The 19824-nt window shown below is 58.6% G+C and overlaps 2 protein-coding genes across 12 annotated transcripts in view; both read right to left on the bottom strand.

Moving 5' to 3' along the window:
- CROCC (ciliary rootlet coiled-coil, rootletin) overlaps positions 1–14373 on the bottom strand; it is a 38101-nt gene extending 23728 nt beyond the window's left edge. For 3 of the 10 annotated variants that reach the window (XM_074558568.1, XM_074558576.1, XM_074558577.1), the window contains exons 1-12: positions 14099–14212; positions 10674–10813; positions 8068–8247; positions 6967–7050; positions 6800–6891; positions 4912–5077; positions 3408–3514; positions 3125–3331; positions 2034–2130; positions 1867–1962; positions 1060–1224; positions 267–445 (exon numbers count right to left, since the gene is read on the bottom strand). In XM_074558568.1, the coding sequence (XP_074414669.1) occupies positions 267–445; positions 1060–1224; positions 1867–1962; positions 2034–2130; positions 3125–3331; positions 3408–3514; positions 4912–5077; positions 6800–6891; positions 6967–7050; positions 8068–8247; positions 10674–10808 (1508 nt within the window). In that variant the 5' untranslated portion in view covers positions 10809–10813; positions 14099–14212. The other 7 variants (XM_074558572.1, XM_074558574.1, XM_074558575.1 and 4 more) reach the window with 7 other exon arrangements.
- A 167-nt stretch (positions 14374–14540) lies between these two features.
- On the bottom strand, positions 14541–19618 carry NECAP2 (NECAP endocytosis associated 2). Of its 2 annotated transcripts, none has more exons than XM_074558584.1 (8): positions 19429–19618; positions 18121–18221; positions 17937–18041; positions 16796–16895; positions 16176–16284; positions 15675–15837; positions 15488–15563; positions 14541–15191 (listed from the first exon to the last, which is right to left on the bottom strand). In XM_074558584.1, exons 1-8 carry the CDS (start codon positions 19521–19523, stop codon positions 15143–15145), a joined length of 798 nt encoding a protein of 265 aa, XP_074414685.1. In that variant the 5' UTR covers positions 19524–19618; the 3' UTR covers positions 14541–15142. The 2 variants fall into 2 exon arrangements, with proteins under 2 accessions (XP_074414685.1, XP_074414686.1); XM_074558585.1 differs by having other exon boundaries at positions 16796–16877; positions 19429–19617.
- Positions 19619–19824: the final 206 nt, after the last annotated feature.

Genomic DNA, 19824 nt, shown 5'->3' with positions numbered 1-19824 from the left:
GGCACACAGACACAGCTCCCTGCGGACACACGGACATGGACACACGGACACATGGGCACAGCTCCCTGCGGACACACGGACAGGGACACACGGACACACGGACACATCGGCACACAGACACATGGACACATGGACACACGGGCACATGGACACAGTCACACAGGCACATGGACACAGGGACACACGGATGCACAGGACACATGGACATACAGGGATGGACACAGGGACACACAGCCGGACACGCAGGACAGACAGAGGGGCGGTACCTGCGCAGCCCCTCGGCCTGGGCCCGCAGCTGAAGCCCCTCCCGCTGCGCCTCCTCCTGCGCCCGCCGGCAGCTCCCGGCCTCGGCTCCCAGCTGCTCCAGCCGCTGCTCCAGCATCCCCAGCTCCCGCCGCAGGCTCCCGGCCGCCTCCCGGCCCGCCTCCGCCTGGCTCCGGGCCTCCTGGGGGCCAGCCTTGATCACATCCCATCCTTGTCCCCGTCCTTCCCATCCCCATCCCCATTTCCATCCCCATCCCATCCCCATCCCATCTCCATCTCCATCTCCATCTCCATCCCCATCCCATCCCATCCCATCCCATCCCATCCCATCCCATCCCATCCCATCCCATCCCATCCCATCCCATCCCATCCCATCTCCATCCCCATCCCATCCCATCCCATCCCATCCCCATCCCCATCCCATCCCATCCCATCCCATCCCATCCCATCCCATCCCATCCCATCCCATCCCATCCCATCCCATCTCCATCCCCATCCCATCCCATCCCATCCCATCTCCATCCCCATCCCATCCCATCCCATCCCATCCCCATCCCCATCCCATCCCATCCCATCCCATCCCATCCCATCCCATCCCATCCCATCCCATCCCATCCCATCCCATCCCATCCCATCCCATCTCCATCCCCATCCCATCCCATCCCATCCCATCCCATCCCATCCCATCCCATCCCATCCCATCCCATCCCATCTCCATCCCCATCCCATCCCATCCCATCCCATCCCCATCCCCATCCCATCCCATCCCATCCCATCCTCCTCCTCCCAGCTCACCTGCAGCTGGAGCTGGCGCCGGCTCAGAGCCGCATGGACGGCGGCAGCAGCGGCGCTGGCAGAGAGGCTGCGGAGAGGGGACACGGCAGGACACGGAGGGGACACGGGGGGACACGGGAGGGACACGGCGGGCACCGGGGACTCGGGGTCATCTGCCAGCACCGCCTGTTCCCGGGAAAATCCAGGGGAAAGTGAGGCAGGGAAAGGAATTAAGTCAGTGAAGGGAGAAGGGAAGATGGAGTCCAGGGAAGGGGAAACTTAGGCAAGAAATGGGAAATCAAATAAGGGGGAAAGGGAAACTGAGGCAGGGAGGGGAAAACTGAATCAGGGAGAGGGAATAAGGAAATACAAAAATGAATCAAGGAAGGGGACACTGGGACAGGAAGGGAACACAGAGGAAGGCAGGGGACACTGAGGAAGGCAGGAGACACTGGGACAGGGAGGGGACACCGAGGCAGAGAGGGGACACTGACACAAGGAGGGGACACTGAGACAGGGAGGGGACACAGAGGAAGGCAGGGGACACTGAGGAAGGCAGGGGACACTGAGGCAAGGAGGGGACACAGAGGAAGGCAGGGGACACGGAGGAAGGCAGGGGACACTGAGGAAGGCAGGAGACACAGAGGAAGGCAGGGGACACTGAGGCAAGGAGGGGACACAGAGGCAGAGAGGGGACACTGAGACAGAGAGGGGACACTGATGCAAGGAGGGGACACTGAGGAAGGCAGGGGACACTGGGACAGGGAGGGGACACTGGAACAGGGAGAGGCCCCTCCTGGCTGCGGGTGCCCCGGGGTGTCCCAGCACCTGGGTGATCTCGTGCAGCGTCCGGCGCAGCAGCTCCAGCTCGGAGCGCAGAGCCTGCACCTGCTCCGGCGTCGGCTCCCGGGCACGCGCGGCCTCCTGTGAGCCCCAGGATGGGATCAGGCCGGGAATGACCAACCTGCATCCCCAAACCCCACACCTGCACCCACCAGCTCCCGCAGCTGCAGCGTCAGCGCTTCCACCGCCCGCTCCTTCTCCTCATCCTCATTCCGGCGCCGCTCCAGGGCCGCTGTCAGCTCCGCCAGCCTGGCCGGGACACAGACAGCATGCAACTTCCAGCATCCAGCATCCAGCATCCAGCATCCAGCATCCAGCATCCAACATCCAGCATCCAACATCCAACATCCAACTTCCAGCATCCAGCATCCAACATCCAGCATCCAGCATCCAACATCCAACATCCAACATCCAGCATCCAACATCCAACATCCAACATCCAGCATCCAGCATCCAACATCCAGCATCCAACATCCAGCATCCAGCATCCAACATCCAGCATCCAGCATACAACATCCAGCATCCAACATCCAGCATCTGACATCCAACATCCAGCATCTGACATCCAGCATCTGACATCCAACATCCAGCATCCAGTATCCAGCATCCAGCATCTGACATCCAGCATCCGACATCCAACATCCAGCATCCAACATCCAACATCCAACATCCAGCATCCAACATCCAGCATCCAGCATCCAACATCCAGCATCCAACATCCAACATCCAGCATCCAACATCCAACATCCAGCATGCAACTTCCAGCATCCGACATCCAGCATCCAGCATCCAACATCCAACATCCAACATCCCTGCCTCACATCCCTTCCCATCCATGTCACAGTCTCAAAACCTTCCCCAGAAAACATCCCCTATGGCCCCATGGGGGAGCATCCTCCCCATCCTGGTGCTCCTGCATCCCATCCCTCTGACCCATATTCCCTTCCTATCCTGTGCCACATCACCATAATCTTCCCTGTGGAACATCCTCCTGGTCTTCCTGCACCTCTCTTGGTGCCCCTGCACCCCCTTGTCCTCCTGCACCCCTCCTGGTGCTCCTGCATCCCTTCTGCATCCCTCCTGGTCCTCCTGCATCCCTCCTGGTCCTCCTGCACCCCTCCTGGTCTTCCTGCATCCCTCCTGGTCCTCCTGCATCCCTCTGACTCACTCCCTCCCCATCCCGTACCCCATCCCCTGCACTTCCACTCCTCCCCTCGCCCACCGGATGCCCCCATCCCCGTACCTGGCTGCCAGGGTGTTTTTCTCCAGCTCCGCATCCCGCGCCCGCGCCTCCAGCTGTTCCTGCAGCTGCTCCAGGCGCAGCTCCTGCCGCTCGCGGGCGGCGCCCGCCTGGCTCTCGGCCAGCCGCAGGTTGGCGGCCAGGTGCAGGCAGGCGGCGTGGGCAGCACGGCCCGTCCGCGACACCTCGTGGCCCAGCTCCGACAGGTCCCTGTGCGGGCAGGAGGAGCAGGGTGGGACCCCCAGGGACCCCCGGAGGGAGGGATCCCGCCCCGGGCCCCGCTGACCTCTCGGTGGTGGCTTTCATGTCCCCAAAGTGGCGCCTGAAGGCCACCAGCTGCCGCCACAGGGTGAGGAGCCGGCTGTGCTCGTTGCTGAAGTAGGTGTTGAAGGACTGGGGGAGATGGAGCGAGATCAGGGATCCACCACGGTCACCAAATTCACAAATATCCCCCCTGGCCACACCAATCAGCCCCACAGTCCTCCACAGCCCCACCCCAATTCTCGTGGGCATGGAGAGCAACTCTTGTGGGCACAGAGAGGGGTGTGGGGGTGACACATCCCTGCCTCCCATCCCCTTCCCATCACATCCCCCAAACCCCCAAATTCTTCTCCATGGAACATCCCCCATGACCTCACATCCCTGCCAGGGTCCTGTGTAACTGTCCCTGACACATCCCTGCATCCCCCTGCCTCATCTCCCTTTCCCATCCGTGTACCCCGAAATCCTTCCCCATGGAACATCACCTATAGCCTCACATTGTCCCTGACACATCCCCCTGCCTCATCTCCATTTCTCAATCGTGTCACATCCCCAAATCCTTCCCCATGGAACATCACTCACGGCTCCACATCCCTCACATTGTCCCTGACACATCCACCCGCCTCATCTCCATTTCCCATCCCAAATCTTCCCCACAGAACATCCCCCTGGCCCTGCATCCCTCCTCAGTGACCCCACATCCTGTTGGGGGAGATGAAACAGGAAAGCCTTATCAATATGATTGCCTGGCAAAAGATTTTGAGAGTATAGAAACTATAAGTGAGATTGAAATGAAAGCAAGCTTTGAGATCCCTCAGTTACTGAACAACTGGAAAACAATGGTGTGGCTGCTGAAGGTGATCCCCTTTTGATGGAACAACACCCTCTGCTTGCAGACAGGCCCAAGGGTCAGAGCAGACCCTGCAGCTTGGCAGAAGGGGCCCAAAGAGAAGTTTTTAGGGTTTAAAATGTAACACAGTGTGGTGATGTAATGATTCTTATAGGCTGTATGGAAATGCTACAGGATTTGTGTCTTGTACTAGATTGGTTAGTGAGAATCAGAATATTCAGCACAGAAGAAGATTTATTGTATTGCAACGGGAACCTCGCTCTCTTAGCTCTTGCCTTTTACTCTCTTATCCCTTTTACTCTCTTTTGCTTTTGCTCTCTTATCCTTTTACTCTCTTACCCTCTCATCCTCTCTCCCCCTCTATTTTCCCAGCCCTGCTCCAGCTGTGTTTGGCAGCTCCCAGCAGGGCCCTGCACTTGGCCCTTTGCAATGAACCCCAAGTTCCCGACCTGGCTGCAGAGATCTCTCATCTCTGTTCGTCCCAACCATGCTACCCCCCGGCGCTCCAACACATCCCTCTGCCTCACATCTTCTTCCTATCACATCCGCCCCCATACTCCCCAAACTCTGCTCTTTGTAGCATCCCCATGACCCCACATCCCCCTCCATGATCCCACATCGCCCCATCCCCCTGCTGCTGCTCCCCGGTGTCCCGTATCCCCTCCCGGGTGTCTCTCACCTCCTCCTCCCGCCTCCACTCCGCCTCCCGCTGCTCCAGCTCGTCCCTGGCCCGTGCCCAGTCCGCCGTGAGCTTCCTGATGTCCTCGCTCAGCGCCGCGTTGGCCACGTTGGCCTGTTCCAGCTGCTCCCGCAGCATCGAGTTCACCTGCACCAGGCTGCTGCTCCTGGGATGGGGATCAGCAGGGTCAGAATGCCCTGGGAATCCTCACATTCCCCTTGGGATCCCGCCCATCCCTGCTGCTCCTGGGATTGAGGATCAGCAGGGTCAGAATCCCTCAGGAATTCTCACATTCCCCTTGGGATCCCGCCCATCCCTGCTGCTCCTGGGATTGGGGATCACTGGGGTCAGAATCCCTCAGGAATCCTCACATTCCCCTTGGGATCCTGCCCATCCCTGCTGCTCCTGGGATTGAGGATCAGCAGGGTCAGAATCCCTCAGGAATCCTCACATTCCCTTTGGGATCCCGCCCATCCCTGCTGCTCCTGGGATTGGGGATCAGCAGGGTCAGAATCCCCTGGGAATCCTCACATTCCCCTTGGGATCCCGCCCATCCCTGCTGCTCCTGGGATTGAGGATCACAGAGCTCAGCATCTCCTGGGAATCCTCACATTCCCCTTGGGATCCCACCCATCCCTGCTGCTCCTGGGATTGGGGATCAGCAGGGTCAGAATCCCCTGGGAATCCTCACATTCCCCTTGGGATCCTGCCCACTTCTGCTGCTCCTGGGATTGGGGATCAGCAGGGTCAGAATCCCTCAGGAATCCTCACATTCCCCTTCGGATCCCACCCATCCCTGCTGCTCCTGGGATTGAGGATCAGCAGGGTCAGAATTCCCTGGGAATCCTCACATTCCCCTTGGGATCCCACCCATCCCTGCTGCTCCTGGGATTGGGGATCACTGGGGTGAGAATCCCCTGGGAATCCTCACATTCCCCTTGGGATCCCGCCCATCCCTGCTGCTCCTGGGATTGAGGATCAGCGGGGTCAGAATCCCTCAGGAATCCTCACACTCCCCTTGGGATCCCGCCCATCCCTGCTGCTCCTGGGGTCGGGGATCACTGGGGTCAGAATCCCCTGGGAATCCTCACATTCCCCTTGGGATCCTGCCCATCCCTGCTGCTCCTGGGATTGAGGATCAGCAGGGTCAGAATCCCCTGGGAATCCTCACATTCCCCTTGGGATCCTGCCCATCCCTGCTGTTCCTGGGATTGGGGATCAGCAGGGTCAGAATCCCTCAGGAATCCTCACATTCCCCTTGGGATCCTGCCCACTTCTGCTGCTCCTGGGATTGGGGATCAGCAGGGTCAGAATCCCCTGGGAATCCTCACATTCCCCTTGGGATCCTGCCCACTTCTGCTGCTCTTGGGATTGGGGATCAGCAGGGTCAGAATCCCTCAGGAATCCTCACATTCCCCTTGGGATCCTGCCCACCTCTGGTGCTCCTGGAATCCCACGGAATCACCAGGGCCAGAATCCCCTGGGAATCCTCACATTCCCACCCACCTCTGCTACTCCTGGGGTTGGGGATCACCGAGCTCAGCATTCCCCAGAAATCCTCACATTCCCCTTGGGATCCCGCCCATCCCTGCTGCTCCTGGGATCCCAGGGGATCACCGAGCTCAGCATCCCCCAGAAATCCCCACATTCCCACCCACCTCTGCTACTCCTGGGGTTGGGGATCACCGGGATCAGAATCCCCTGAGAATCCCTAAACTCCCTGGGATCCTGCCCACCTCTGCTGCTCCTGGAATCCCAAGGAATCACCAGGGCCAGAATCCCCTGAGAATCCTCACATTCCCACCCACCTCTGCAGCTCCTGGGATCCCAGGGGATCACAGAGCTCAGCATCCCCCAGGAATCCCCACATCCCCAGGATCCCGCCCACCTCTGCTGCTCCTCCTCCAGGCGGATCAGGGCGTTCTCCAGCTCATTGCTGCTCTCCTCCTCGGGCTGGGAGCCGCTGGCATCCAGCTGGATCTGTGGGAACACCCCCCCGCTGGCCATCACCCCGATTTGGGATTTGGGGCAGGGCACCCCCAAAGCCTCCCTCACCGTCAGCCTCTCCTGCTCCAGCTCCGTCGCCTTCTCCAGCAGCTGCTGCTCCACCTCCCCGCATTTCTTCTTGTACTGCAACACCTGCGGGAGGGACAGGGGGTGACACCCATGGGGGGCTGTCCCCAGATTATCCCAGTGTAGTAAACTCTTCAGGTTTAGCCAGGGCCCTCTGGAGAATGGAATGCTGACACAGCGGCAAAGAAGTTTCCTGTGTCTAGGGACATCTGCTTTGTACTTTATAGTTATGTAAGGCAATATGTTGTTAACTCTACTATTGGTCACTTATGGTCACTGTAACACTTTTGCTATTAGTCAGGATTGGATTCGGGTTAAGGGTATAAAAGTAGCACACTGTACTTCTACTGACTCGGAAGAGGAAGAGCTGAGACCCTTCACAGACCCCTACAATAAAGCCATACTTGTGGAACAGCCAGTGTCTTCTGCTTCTCCTCTCTCTACCGTCTGCTGGAGCCTTAGGCCAAGGGAAAAGCTACCTAGCAAGCAAAGCTGAAATCACAAAAGCTGCCTGATCACTAAGAGCTGAACTTTCCTGTTGCAGACATTTCTTCATAGAAATCCTTTCTTTGGGATTTGTCCCTCTTCTGGGAAGCAGAGCCCCAGAAAAAGAATGTAAACAAATTGTTATTGGCTGCTGTGAAAATGTGGCAGGGGTTCCTGTGATTGGCTCTCCTTCCATGTGTACCATTAAGGGCCAATCACAGGAGCAGCTCAGGGGAGATTCCCTGAACACAGAACTTTGTTATTCCTTCCTTCTATTCTATTCTTAGCTTGGCAGTCTCTGCAAGCTCTCTCTTTATTCTTTTAGTATAAAAATTTTAGTATAGTTATAATGTATTATATATTATATATCAATAAATCAAGCCTTCTGATCAAGAAACAAGATTCTCGTCCTTCTCTCACCCCAGTGACTGCCTCAGGTTGCTGCAATACTTTCCCTGCTTGCTAGGGCTGTCCCTCGGCCTTGGTCTGAGAGCGAGCTGGCTTCTGGCACCCTGAGCTCTGGAGCTGGAACAGCTTGCACAGGATAAAACCAAGCAAGGCTCATTGATCCCAGTGCCCCTCTGGGGATGGATTTACCTTGGCTTGGAGCTTCTGCACCAGCTGGGCCTGGCGCTGCTGGCCCTCCTGGTAGGCCTGGAGCTTCCTCTTGTAGGCAGCCTGCTCCTCCTCCAGCAGCCGGCGCAGCTCGATGTTGTGCTGGGCCAGGCTCCGGCTCTCGGCCGCTTCCTCGGGCTCCAGCCGCAGGCTCTGCTCCAGCTGCGACCAGGGGAGACCAGGCTGGCATCCCTGGGCATCCCCGAGCCCAGGCTGGCACCTTCATCCACACCCCTGGGCATTCCCTGTCCCAGGCTGGCATCCCTGGGCATCCACTGGTACCCCCATCCACACCCCTGGGCATTCCCTGGCCCAGGCTGGCACTTTCACACCCCTGGGCATCCACTGGTACCCCCATCCACACCCCTGGGCATTCCCTGTCCCAGGCAGGCACCTCCATTCACACCCCTGGACATCCACTGGTAGCCCCATCCACACCCCTGGGCATCCCCCAGCCCAGGCTGGCACCTTCACACCCCTGGGCATTCCCCCAGCCCAGGCTGGCACCTTCATCCACACCCCTGGGCATTCCCTGGCCCAGGCTGGCACCTTCACACCCCTGGGCATCCACTGGTAGCCTCATCCACACCCCTGGGCATTCCCTGGCTCAGGCTGGCACCTTCACACCCCTGGGCATCCACTGGCATCCCCACATCTCTGAGCATCCCCCAGTCCTGGCTGGCATCCCCATCCACACCCCTGGGCATTCCCCAGCCCAGGCTGGCACCCCTACACCCCTGGGATGACCAGGCTGGCACCTCCCATCCACAGCCCTGGGCATCCCCCAGCCCAGGCTGGCACCTCCATTCACACCCCTGGACATCCATTGGCACCTCCACCCACAGCCCTGAGCATCCCCCAGCCCAGGCTGGCACCCCTACACCCCTGGGATGCCCAGGCTGGCACCCCCCATCCACATCCCTCAGTATCCCCCAGCCCAGTCTGGTACCCCCAACCACAACCCTGGGCATTCTCTGGCCCAGGCTGGCACCTTCACACCCCTGGGCATCCCCCAGCCCAGGCTGGCACCCCCAACCACAACCCTGGGCATCCCCCAGCCTCATTTCCAGGGGTTCCCCAGCAAATCCCACCCAGATGAAGGCCCCAATTCCCACATTTTCCCGTTTTCAGGGGATGAATGTGAATTTTTGGGGTGTTTTTAAGGATAACTCAACCCCCAATCTGTGGGCTCAGCAAAGCCCCTTCCCACTTTGCACAGAGTGGATAAAGGATCTGTGGGTACACGAGTGGAAACCTGCCTGGGGATATTTTCCTGATATTTGCTTTTATTTTTAATACTGAGGCACAAATTGAGGGATTCCTCCAGTATCCCACCAGTTTGGGGCACACCCAGCACTGGGAGGGCCAAAACCCTTTGGAGTTCCTGGTTGCCAGGGCAAAGTGCTGGAAAACTGAAGGATTCCCACAGAGAAGGGGGGAGTTCCTTCCCAAAATCCAGCAGGACAAATAAAAGAGGGATGGACAAGCCCTGGCAAGCCAGGACTGGTCTGGGCAATTCCCACCACGGGGACACCAGAGCTGCCCTGCCACACACAGGGAATGCCAGGGCTGGAGCTGGCACTGCCCAGAGTTTGGGGTTAAAAACAGGGATTTGGGAGGGTGTTGTACTTGATGGCCAGCTGTGGATTTTGGGGTTGAAAAGGGGGATTTGGGGGGGCTGGCTGAGGGTGTTGTACTTGATGGCCAGCTCTGAGTTTTGGGGTTAAAAAGAGAGATTTGGGGGGGCTGGCTGAGGGTGTTGTATTTTATAACCAGCTCTGGATTTTGGGGGGCTCACCCGCTCACTGAGGGCGTTGTACATAATGACCAGCTGTGGATTTTGGGGTTTAAAAGGAGGATTTGGGGAGCTCACTCACTCAGGGCATTGTATTTGATGGCCAGCTGTGGATTTTGGGGTTAAAAAGGGGGATCTGGGAAGGCTGGCTGAGGGTGTTGTATTTTATAACCAGCTCCGGATTTTGGGGTTAAAAAAAAGGGGATTTGGGGGGGTTCACCCGCTTACTGAGGGTGCTGTACTTTATGGCCAGCTGAGTTTTGGGGTTAAAAAGGGGATTTGGAGGGGCTGGCTGACGGTGTTGTACTTCATGGCCAGTTCTGGATTTTGGGGTTGAAAAGGGGGATTTGGGGAGCTCACCCACTCACTGAGGGCATTGTATTTGATGGCCAGCTGTGGATTTTGGGGTTAAAAAAGGGGATTTGGGGGGCTCACTGAGTGCATTGTATTTGGTGGCCAGCTCTGGATTTTGGGGCTGAAAAGGGGTATTTGGGGGTTCACCCGCTCACGGAGGGCATTGTATTTGATGGCCAGCTGTGGATTTTGGGGTTAAAAAAGGGGATTTGAGGGGGTTCACCTGCTTACTGAGGGTGCTGTACTTTATGGCCAGCTGAGTTTTGGGGTTAAAAAGGGGAATTTGGAGGGGCCAGCTGAGGGTGTTGTACTTCTTGGCCAGCTCTGGATTTTGGGGTTAAAAAGGGGAATTTTGGGGGCCCACCCGCTCGCTGAGGGCGTTGTACTTGATGGCCAGCTGGGGATTTTGGGGTTAAAAAGGGGGATTTTGGGGGCTCACCCGCTCGCTGAGGGCGTTGTACTTGATGGCCAGCTCATCACGCTCAGCCCGGCTCTGGGCCAGCAGGTCCTCAACACGGGACAGCTCCTGCTGCAGGATCCTGTTCTCCTCCTGCAGGGACAGCAGCGAGGCCATGGCCCCTGTGGGGTGGGATGGAGAGAGGCAGGATGGGATCTGGGATCCGGGATCTGGGATCCGGAATCCAGGATGGGATCCAGGATGGGATCTGGGGTCTGGGATGGGATCCAGGATGGGATCCGGGATCCAGGATGGGATTCAGGATCCAGGATGGTATCTGGGATCCAGGATGGGATCCAGGATGGGATCCAGGATGGGATCCAGGATGGGATCTGGGATCCAGGATGGGATCCAGGATGGGATCTAGGATCCGGGATGGGATCCAGGATGGGATCTGGGATCCAGGATGGGATCTGGGATGGGATCCAGGATGGGATCTGGGATCCAGGATGGGATCCAGGATGGGATCCAAGATGGGATCTGGGATGGGTTACAGGATGGGATCCAGCCCAGGACACAGCCAGGGCATCCTTTGCCACCAGGAGCTGCAGCATTTGGATGAAGGATCCTCAGGGACAGGAACAACAACCTGCCTTGGGATCCTTCCCTGATATTTGCTTTGGTTTTAATAACCAGGCACAAACAGGGGGATTTCCACCAAAATCCCACCAGCCCTCAATGTGAATCTCTGGTGAGGGTTCTGCCCCCTGGCCTGGCTGGAAATGCCACCTCCCACACCCAGACATTCCAGGGAATGCTGTTTGCTGCTGGAAATGCACAGTTGTGGTCAAAAGCCCACGGGAAGTTTGCAGTTGTGACTGCAAGGACGTTCAGATCCCCGTTCACAATCACAAAACAGCCAGAGATTTGCAGCTGCAACCACAAAACGGCCAAAACCTGGAGTTTGGGATCACAAAGTGCTGCAGATCAACGGCTGTGATCCAAACCCACCTCATTTTTCAACATAAAACCTCTGTAAATGTGAGTTTGGGGTCACAAAATCAGGGCAGGTTTATAGCTGCAAGAGCAAAACTGCTGCAGATTTGCAGCTGTGATCCCCAAACTGCTGCAAATCTGTGTTTGTGATCACAAAACCCCTGCAGATTTACAGCTGCAGTCATAAAACTGCCACAAATTTGCATTTTGATCCCAAAACTGCTGTAAATTCATGACTGTGATCCCAAACCCGTTGCAGATTTCCAGTCACAATCCCCAAACTGTTGCAAATTCGTAGCTGATCCCAAACAAGCTGTAAATTCATGTCTACCATCCCAAAACTGCTGTAAATTCATGTTTATGTTTTTCAAAACTGCTGCAAATTCATGTTTGTGATCCCAAAACCGCTGTAAACTAACATTTGATTCTAGAACTGCTGCAGATTTCCAATTACAATCACAAAAATGCTGCAGATTCGTAACTGCAATCACAAAACTGACACAAAATTTGGATTTCTAACGCCAAAAACCTCTGCAAATTCATGTCTGTGGTCCCAAAACCACAGCCGATTGATAGTTGCAATAATAAAACTGGCAAAAAGTTGCATTTGTGATCCCAAAACTGTTGTGAATTCCTATTTGTGATCCCTAAACTGCTGCAGATTTACAGTTACAACAACAAAACTGCTGCAGATTTACAGTTGCAACCACAAAATGACTAAAAATTTGTGTTTGTGATCCCAAGCCCTGCTGCAGATTCACAGCTGTGATCCCCAAACCGCTGTAAATTCACATTTGCGATCCCCAAACCGCTGTAAATTCTCATTTAAGATCCCAAACCGCGGCACTTTCCCATTCGCGGCCACAGACCCGCCCCTGATTCTCTGCTGGGATCACGGAGCAGCCCCGATCCGCGATTTTCCCATCACAAACCCCTGTGCCCTCCCAAACCCGCTGCCCCAGCAACGTTCCCGATCCCGTTCCCGATCCCATTCCCGACCCCATTCCCATTCCCGACCCAGATCTCATTCCCGATCCCATTCCTATTCCCGATCCCGATCCCGATCCCATTCCTGACCCCATTCCCATTCCCGACCCAGATCTCATTCCCGATCCCATTCCTATTCCCGATCCCGATCCCATTCCGGACCCCAATCCCATTCCCGACCCCGATCCTACTCCCATTCTCCATCCCATTCCCGATCCTACTCCCATTCCCGATCCCACTCCCGACATTCCCCATCCCATTCCCGATCCCGATCCCATTCCCGCTCCCATTCCCGACCCCGATCCCAATCCCGACATTCCCCATCCCATTCCCGACCCCGATCCCAATCCCATTCCCATTCCCGACCCCGATCCCAATCCCACTCCCGACATTCCCAATCCCACTCCGGATCCCGATCCCATTCCCGGTCCCATTCCCGACCCCGATCCCAATCCCATTCCCGACCCCGATCCCAATCCCATTCCCGACCCCGATCCCAATCCCACTCCCGACATTCCCAATCCCACTCCGGATCCCGATCCCATTCCCGGTCCCCATCCCGACCCCGGTCCCAATCCCACTCCCGACATTCCCAATCCCACTCCGGATCCCGATCCCATTCCCGGTCCCCATCCCGCTCTCCCCGCACCAAGGGGGACCCGCTGTCCCCACCTCAGCCCCGGGAGCATCTCCCGAGCCCCGGGCACCCCCTGGCCGCGGCCTCCTCGTCCCCCGGCCCCTTTTCCCGGGATTTGGGGCGGTTCGGGCTCGGTGCCCGCCCGCGGGAAGCGGATGCGGGGTCGGGATCAGCCCGAAATCCGCGTCCCCTCCCCGTGTGACGGCGGGAGCGGGGACCCTCCTCTTCCTGGAGGTCCCGGCAGCGGCTCGGCCCCATCCTCCCCCAGCAACCCCGCGGCTCTGCCGGCAAACGCACCCCGAGGCTCCGGGCGCAGCGGGAGGAGGAAAAGGAAGGGGACAGAGCGCAGCGCCAGCCCCCGGCGGGGCCGTGCCCGGGGCGTGGGGCGGTCCTTACCGGCACCGAGCCGCTCTCCCGGCCTTGAGCCCCGCGCTCCTTAAGCTCCTTAACCCCGCAGTTGGCTCCGGCAGGAAAAGCTCCGGGGTGGAGCGAGCCCGGGTTGCCAAGGGGTGAAGCGGCTTTAACACCCCCGGGATGCGGGGATGGCGCCGGGACCCCGGATCATCCCGCCCGCCGGAGCTTTAATTATCCCCCGCGTAATTAAAGGCTTTCTGTCCCCAGCCTGGTAGGGAAAAGTGGGCATAAATCCCCAAAATCCCCAGCACGGGGGCTGGAGGCGTCCCCGCCCCTGAAGCAAGGGATGGATGCGGTCCCAAGGCACGCTCCGGGCAGGACGGGCTGGCCGGGCCGGCCTCCCCTCGCCCCCCGGCAGGGAAAGTGCCCTTTGTGCCCCGGAGAGCCGGAGATTACCCGGGCCGGGAGCAGGCCGATGGCATTGAGGATTTACCGCGCCTTGGATGCCTCCAGCCCGGCGGGAGCTGCCTCCAGTTGCACCCCGCAGCAGTTGTGTCCCAAAACTCCTCCTTTTCCCCTCATTTCCTCTCTTACCTTCCCCACCCGGTGTCCTTCCCAACAGAAACCACTGCTAAGCAACAGGTTCTGTTGTGCTCCGTGTCCAATCCCATTCCCTCGGCACCGGCAAGGAATGGGAATCACAAAAGCTCATCCTGGCTGCTCCGAGCCCGCCCAGGGGAAGAAAAAAGTTCCAGTCTGGCATCAAAACCGTTTTATTGTTCACTCAGAAGCATTACATTCTCACCTGGGGTCGCTGCCAGGCCCGGGGGAAAGCTCTGAAAGCAGAATGCCCATTATCCAGTTGGAAATTGAAAGGAGAATCCAAAGGGTTGGATAAAAATAAGTGGGATTTCATACTCGGAAAAGCCTTAATATAAATAGGTAAGAAAATATTTATTTGTTTCAAGAGGGATCTCAACCCCAGCTCTGTCCAAGAGCTTGGCTCCATTCTGTCCTTAATAAAATGTCCATGGAAATGAGTTAGAAAATCGTGTCTTCAAAATAGAGGAGGATAAAAACAAACTTCCCAGAGTAAGAAACGAGGAATTTCAGCGTGGAAACGCCGAGATCAGGCTCCCCACATCCCAGTTAAGTGCTCAGAAAAAAATCCAGGTGGTGCTTGGCATCCTGGCAGGGAAAGGTTTGAGTGGATCCAGGAGGATGCTCCTCACCCAGGGAAGGACTGATCCAGCCCAAAAGCACGAGCAGAAGGCAGAGGAATCCCTGAGCTCTCCCTCTTTACCAAGGAGAGGGAGGGACCTGATGGTTTTTCCCACAGGAGAAGCCTCCAAGGTCTCCCAGGATCCTGATGTGGAGTGTTTAAGGCACGTGGCTGTTTCTTCCCAGCACTTATTGCAGCATTCCAATGCTGGGTGGGTGTAAGGGCAGGAGTGAGGTGTCCTGAGGCTGCTTCTTTGGTCCCACAGAATCCTGAGGATCCCAGCACCCACGTGGGGAAAGGTGGGTCAAGGTGGGATCAGAACTGAACCCAGCCAGTGTTCCCCTGAGCCTGGCTGGAAGCTGACCTAGAGAGAGGGAAAAACAGGGGGGGAAAAAGGGTGTTTAGAGATGGCAAAGGCATCCAGGGAGGAAACTGGGCTGCAAATGGGTCACCCAGGAGCACCCCAAAACTCTCCTGGAGCAGCAGAGCAAGAAGTGCCCATGGACCCAAACTCAGGGAATTGGCAGCACAGAGGCAGAGCCAATCTGAATCCCAAAGCTGGGACTGGATGGAGCAGTGCCCCCACCCCAGAGGGGTTTTCCAGCAAAACCAGGGTTTTTTGGGGCATCCACATCCCCCCCAAATCCCTCTCCTGCTCACCCTGAAGCTTTGGCAAAGTCTCCCCAGACATCAGCAGCAGGAGCAGCAGTGGGCTGAGGCCAGGACAACAGGGAGTCTGTCAGGAAGAGAGGAAACAGAACAGCAGGAGTGATTTCCCACTCTCACTGCCAGCCTCCCCCCTTTGATGGATGCAGCAGCCCCCCAGGGGCTCGGGGTGAGCACAGACCTGTGATGGGGGTTCCTGGGAGCTGGGCGGGCGTGGGGAGCGGGGCTGGGCGCTCCCCAGAGCTCGATTTTCCTCCGGGGGGTGGTGGGAGCAAGCTCAGACCCCCAGGCACTGCAGGGCGTGGCCTGGTGCTCCCTGTCCCTCCTTCTTTTTTCTTCATGTTCTGAAAGGAGAGCAGGAAGTTTGGGTGGGATCGCATTTAAATCCAGAGCGTGAAAACCCTGGAAGCCAAATTGTTTAAATTTGGGAATAAAACCCTGCACTGCTGCGATGTCCCACTGCTGGTGCATCCAAAGGGGTCCCAGCAGGGGTGGATTTCACCCCAGATCCCCCAGGCCTGATTTCGGCAGCAGGAATTGATTGCACCACACCCCCTGCAGGCAGCGTTATCCCCACGGGCCCTGCCCTCAGCCCATGCCCAGGGATTTCAGGGAGGAGCTGCTGCTTCCTCGTGGCACCCAAAGGAAAAGCTGGGATCAGCAGGGAAAGAAAGGCCCTCACAGCAATGTTGAGTTTGATGGTTTGTCCCTCCTTGAAGCCCAGATCCAGTTTGGGTCCCTGCTCCAGGTCCTGGGCCTGCCGGGCCAGCTCGCTCTGCTGCCTCACCCACCTGTGGGAATTAAATCCATGGAAAAGGAGACACAGCCTGCCCCAGGCTCCCCCAGACAAATAAATCCTGCTCAGGACCATCCCTCTGGGGCAGCAGCTCTGCAAAGGTGTGAGCTGGGACCTCACCTGAGGGAGCACCCAGGGGATGATTCCCAGCAGTAGCTGCCGGAGCCCCACGGATCCCTCAGATGGCACCACATCCATCCCTCCCTCCCCAAAACCCCAAAATTCCAAATTCCACCATCCCCAGCAGCTGGAGCAGCCCCCAGGGCAGCCCCTTACAGCTGATACAAGAAGCAGAGGAAGTAAATCAGGGAATCTGGAGTGGGAATTTGGATGCCCAGTTTGGGACGCTGCTGATCCAGGCTGGGAAATCCTGGAGAGAGGAAAAGCTGCCAGTTCCCTCCTCTTCCCACCACAGCTGCCCAGCCCAGCTCCCACTTCTCCACCCCTCCTGGAGGAGATCTGCCGAAAACAGAGCTGAGAGGACACAGGGAGAGGCACAAACTCACTTGAAGTGGTCCTGGAGAGCCACGTTGAAGTCAAAGGCATCGCCTCGGTCCACAAAGCCAACCCCGATGAACGCCCGGCGGCCTGGGCAGGGAGAGGAGACTGGGATGGGATGGGATGGGATGGGATGGAAATGGGGATGGAGATGGGATGGGATGGGATGGGATGGGGATGGGATGGGATGGGGATGGAGATGGGATGGGATGGGATGGGATGGGATGGGGATGGGATGGGATGGGGATGGATGGGATGGGATGGGATGGGATGGGATGGGATGGGATGGGATGGGATGGGATGGGATGGGATGGGATGGGATGGGATGGGGATGGGATGGGAATGGGAATGGAAATGGGATGGAAATGGGGATGGATGGGATACTCCATCCTGCACAGCCCCATGCCTGGCGCTGCCTCCAGAGGGAGCTGGGACACTGGAGACTGAGCCACGGGACTGGGGATCACAGAATCCCAGAATGGTTTGGGTTGGAAGGACTGTAAATCCCATCCCATCCCATCCCATCCCATCCCATCCCATCCCATCCCATCCCATCCCATCCCATCCCATCCCATCCCATTCCATGGCCAGGGATGCCTTCCGCTATCCCAGGTAGCTCCAAGCCCCTTCTAACCCTGCACACTGTCAGGGTAAAAAATCAGTTTTCTACACCAGGGAGCCACAGCTGCTCTGGGCACCCTGTGCCAGGGCCTGCCCACCCTCCCAGGGAACAATTCCTAATTCCCAATACCCCATCCATCCCTACCCTCTGGCAGTGGAAGCCATTCCCTGTGTCCTGTCCCTCCAGCCCTTATTCCCACAGCCTCAGCAGCTCTCCTGGAGCCCCTTTAGGGACTGGAAGGCCACAATTAGGTCAGCCCAGAGCCTTCCCTTCTCCAGGTGTTTGACCTCGTTGGCTGCACAGTACAAACAGCTTTTTAATTAACTGGCAGCAGGGGGGTGTTCCTGCATCCTCCTGCCAACGCTGAGCAGCCAAACCCAAGGGTTTTTGTTCCGGGCCAAGGTCAGAGCCGTGGGAAGGAGGCAGCTCCTCCCTCTGCCCCCGTGCAGGGAACACTCGGCCATGGGAAGCAGGAATCCATCCCGAACAGCAGCAGCGAGGGCTCTGCGGGGCTGTGCGGGACGCACCGTTCCCATCTTCAATGCGAATGACAAAGTATCGGCTGGAGTCCGTCACGCCCTCCACAGCGATGCCGGGGAACTGCTCCACGGGAGCCTGGGCAAAGAGCTCTCCTGGAACACAGTAAGGGGCCGGGTAACGCCGGGCCCGGCCCGCAGCGCCGCTCGCCCGGAGCCCCGCGATCCCCCTCACCCGAGCTCTTGTCCTCCAGCTTGATGAAGGCCGTGCTGCCCTTGGCCGTGATCCGCAGGCGGCCGCTCCAGGCGGGCTGGTCCAGCTGCCACTCCGCGGCCCTGGGGAGCAGGAGGGAGCCTGAGCCCGGTGCTGCCCACAGCCCCTGTGCCACCATAGCCCCCGTACCACCCACAGCCCCTGTGCCACCATAGCTCCTGTGCCACCCACAGCCCCTGTGCCACCACAGCCCCCGTGCCACTCCTGTGACGCCCACAGCCCCCGTGCTGCCCCTGTGCCACCCATAGCCCCCGTGCCACCATAGCCCCTGTGCCACCCACAGTCCCCGTGCCACCCACAGCCCCTGTGTTGCCCACAGCCTCCGTGCCTCCATAGCCCCTGTGCCACCCACAGCCCTCGTGCCACCCACAGCCCCCGTGACGCCCACAGCCCCTGTGCTGCCCCTGTGTCACCCACAGCCCCTGTGCCTGCCCACAGCCCCCGTGCCACCCACAGTCCCTGTGCCACCACAGCCCCTGTGCCACCCCTGTGCCGCCCACAGCCCCCGTGCTGCCCCTGTGCCACCCACAGCCCGTGTTGCCCACTGCCACCGTGCCGCCCACAGCCCCCCTGCCACCATAGCCCCTGTGCCACCCACAGCCCCCGTGCTGCCCCTGTGCCAGCCACAGCCCCCGTGCAACCCACAGCCCCTGTGTTGCCCACAGCCCCTGTGCCTGCTTACAGCCCCTGTATCGCTCACAGCCCCCGCGCCTGCCACAGCCCCCGTGCCACCCACAGTCCCTGTGCTGCCCCGGGGCACCCACGAAGCTCCTCTGCCTGCTGACAGGGTCAGGGTGGGGACAGTTTGTCACAAAATGGCTCGTTTCACCCCAAAACAGCTGCTGCGTTTGGGCGGGGAGCAGGCAAGAGCTGCGCGGGAGGTTTCGGTTCCCTTTCCGCGGAGTTTCCAGAGCCGAAGTTGCGTTAGGGACAGGCGGCTGTGGCAGGACGGGCTCGGGCTGGGGGTCACTGATGCGGTGGGAGCCCCAAAACACACGGCGGGGACGGAAACAACCCACGGGGTGGGGATGGAGGCACAGACACCTCCTGAGGGAACCCACGGGGGCTGAGCTTTCTCACCGAGGGGCTGAGATACCCCATGAGGAGCAATTCTTGCTGCCCCACGGGGAGGGAGAGACCCCGAACACTTCTGGGAGCCACAAACCCCGCACACCTCACGAGGAGGGGACCCCACAAACGCCGCGGGGAGAGGGGCAGCCCCCCCACGCCAGGAAGCGCTGACACCCCGCGGGCGGGCGCGGGCCCCACCTGTAGCCGCGGTTGGAGGCCCGCGGCGGCACCCGGTACACGAGCACCGCCGGCTTCACGCACAGCACCGACTCGTACTCCTCCTCCGCCGCCATCGCGGCCCCGCCGCCGCCTCGATGGTACCTCGGTAGTGCCCCGGGGGTGCCTCAGGCCGCCCAGGACGGGGCGGGGCCTGAGGGGGGAAGAGGCGCTTCCGCATCCGCGGCGCCCCCTAGCGGGCGGGAGGACCCGGTGCGGGGCGCTGCGGGAACTGGAACCGGCTCTGGGCTCCGAGCCACGAAACTCACAGGTTTCACTGCTTTTATAAATCAGATAATTTTATAAATCTTATAAATCAGATAGTGGAGTCTGCTATTTCCATTAATTTATATTACAGCGTTATATACTATATATTAT

The sequence above is a fragment of the Zonotrichia albicollis genome, chromosome 25 (assembly GCF_047830755.1).
Source record: "Zonotrichia albicollis isolate bZonAlb1 chromosome 25, bZonAlb1.hap1, whole genome shotgun sequence".
Classification (NCBI taxonomy): Eukaryota; Metazoa; Chordata; class Aves; order Passeriformes; family Passerellidae; genus Zonotrichia; species Zonotrichia albicollis.
This window is presented reverse-complemented; position numbering and strand designations above follow the sequence as displayed.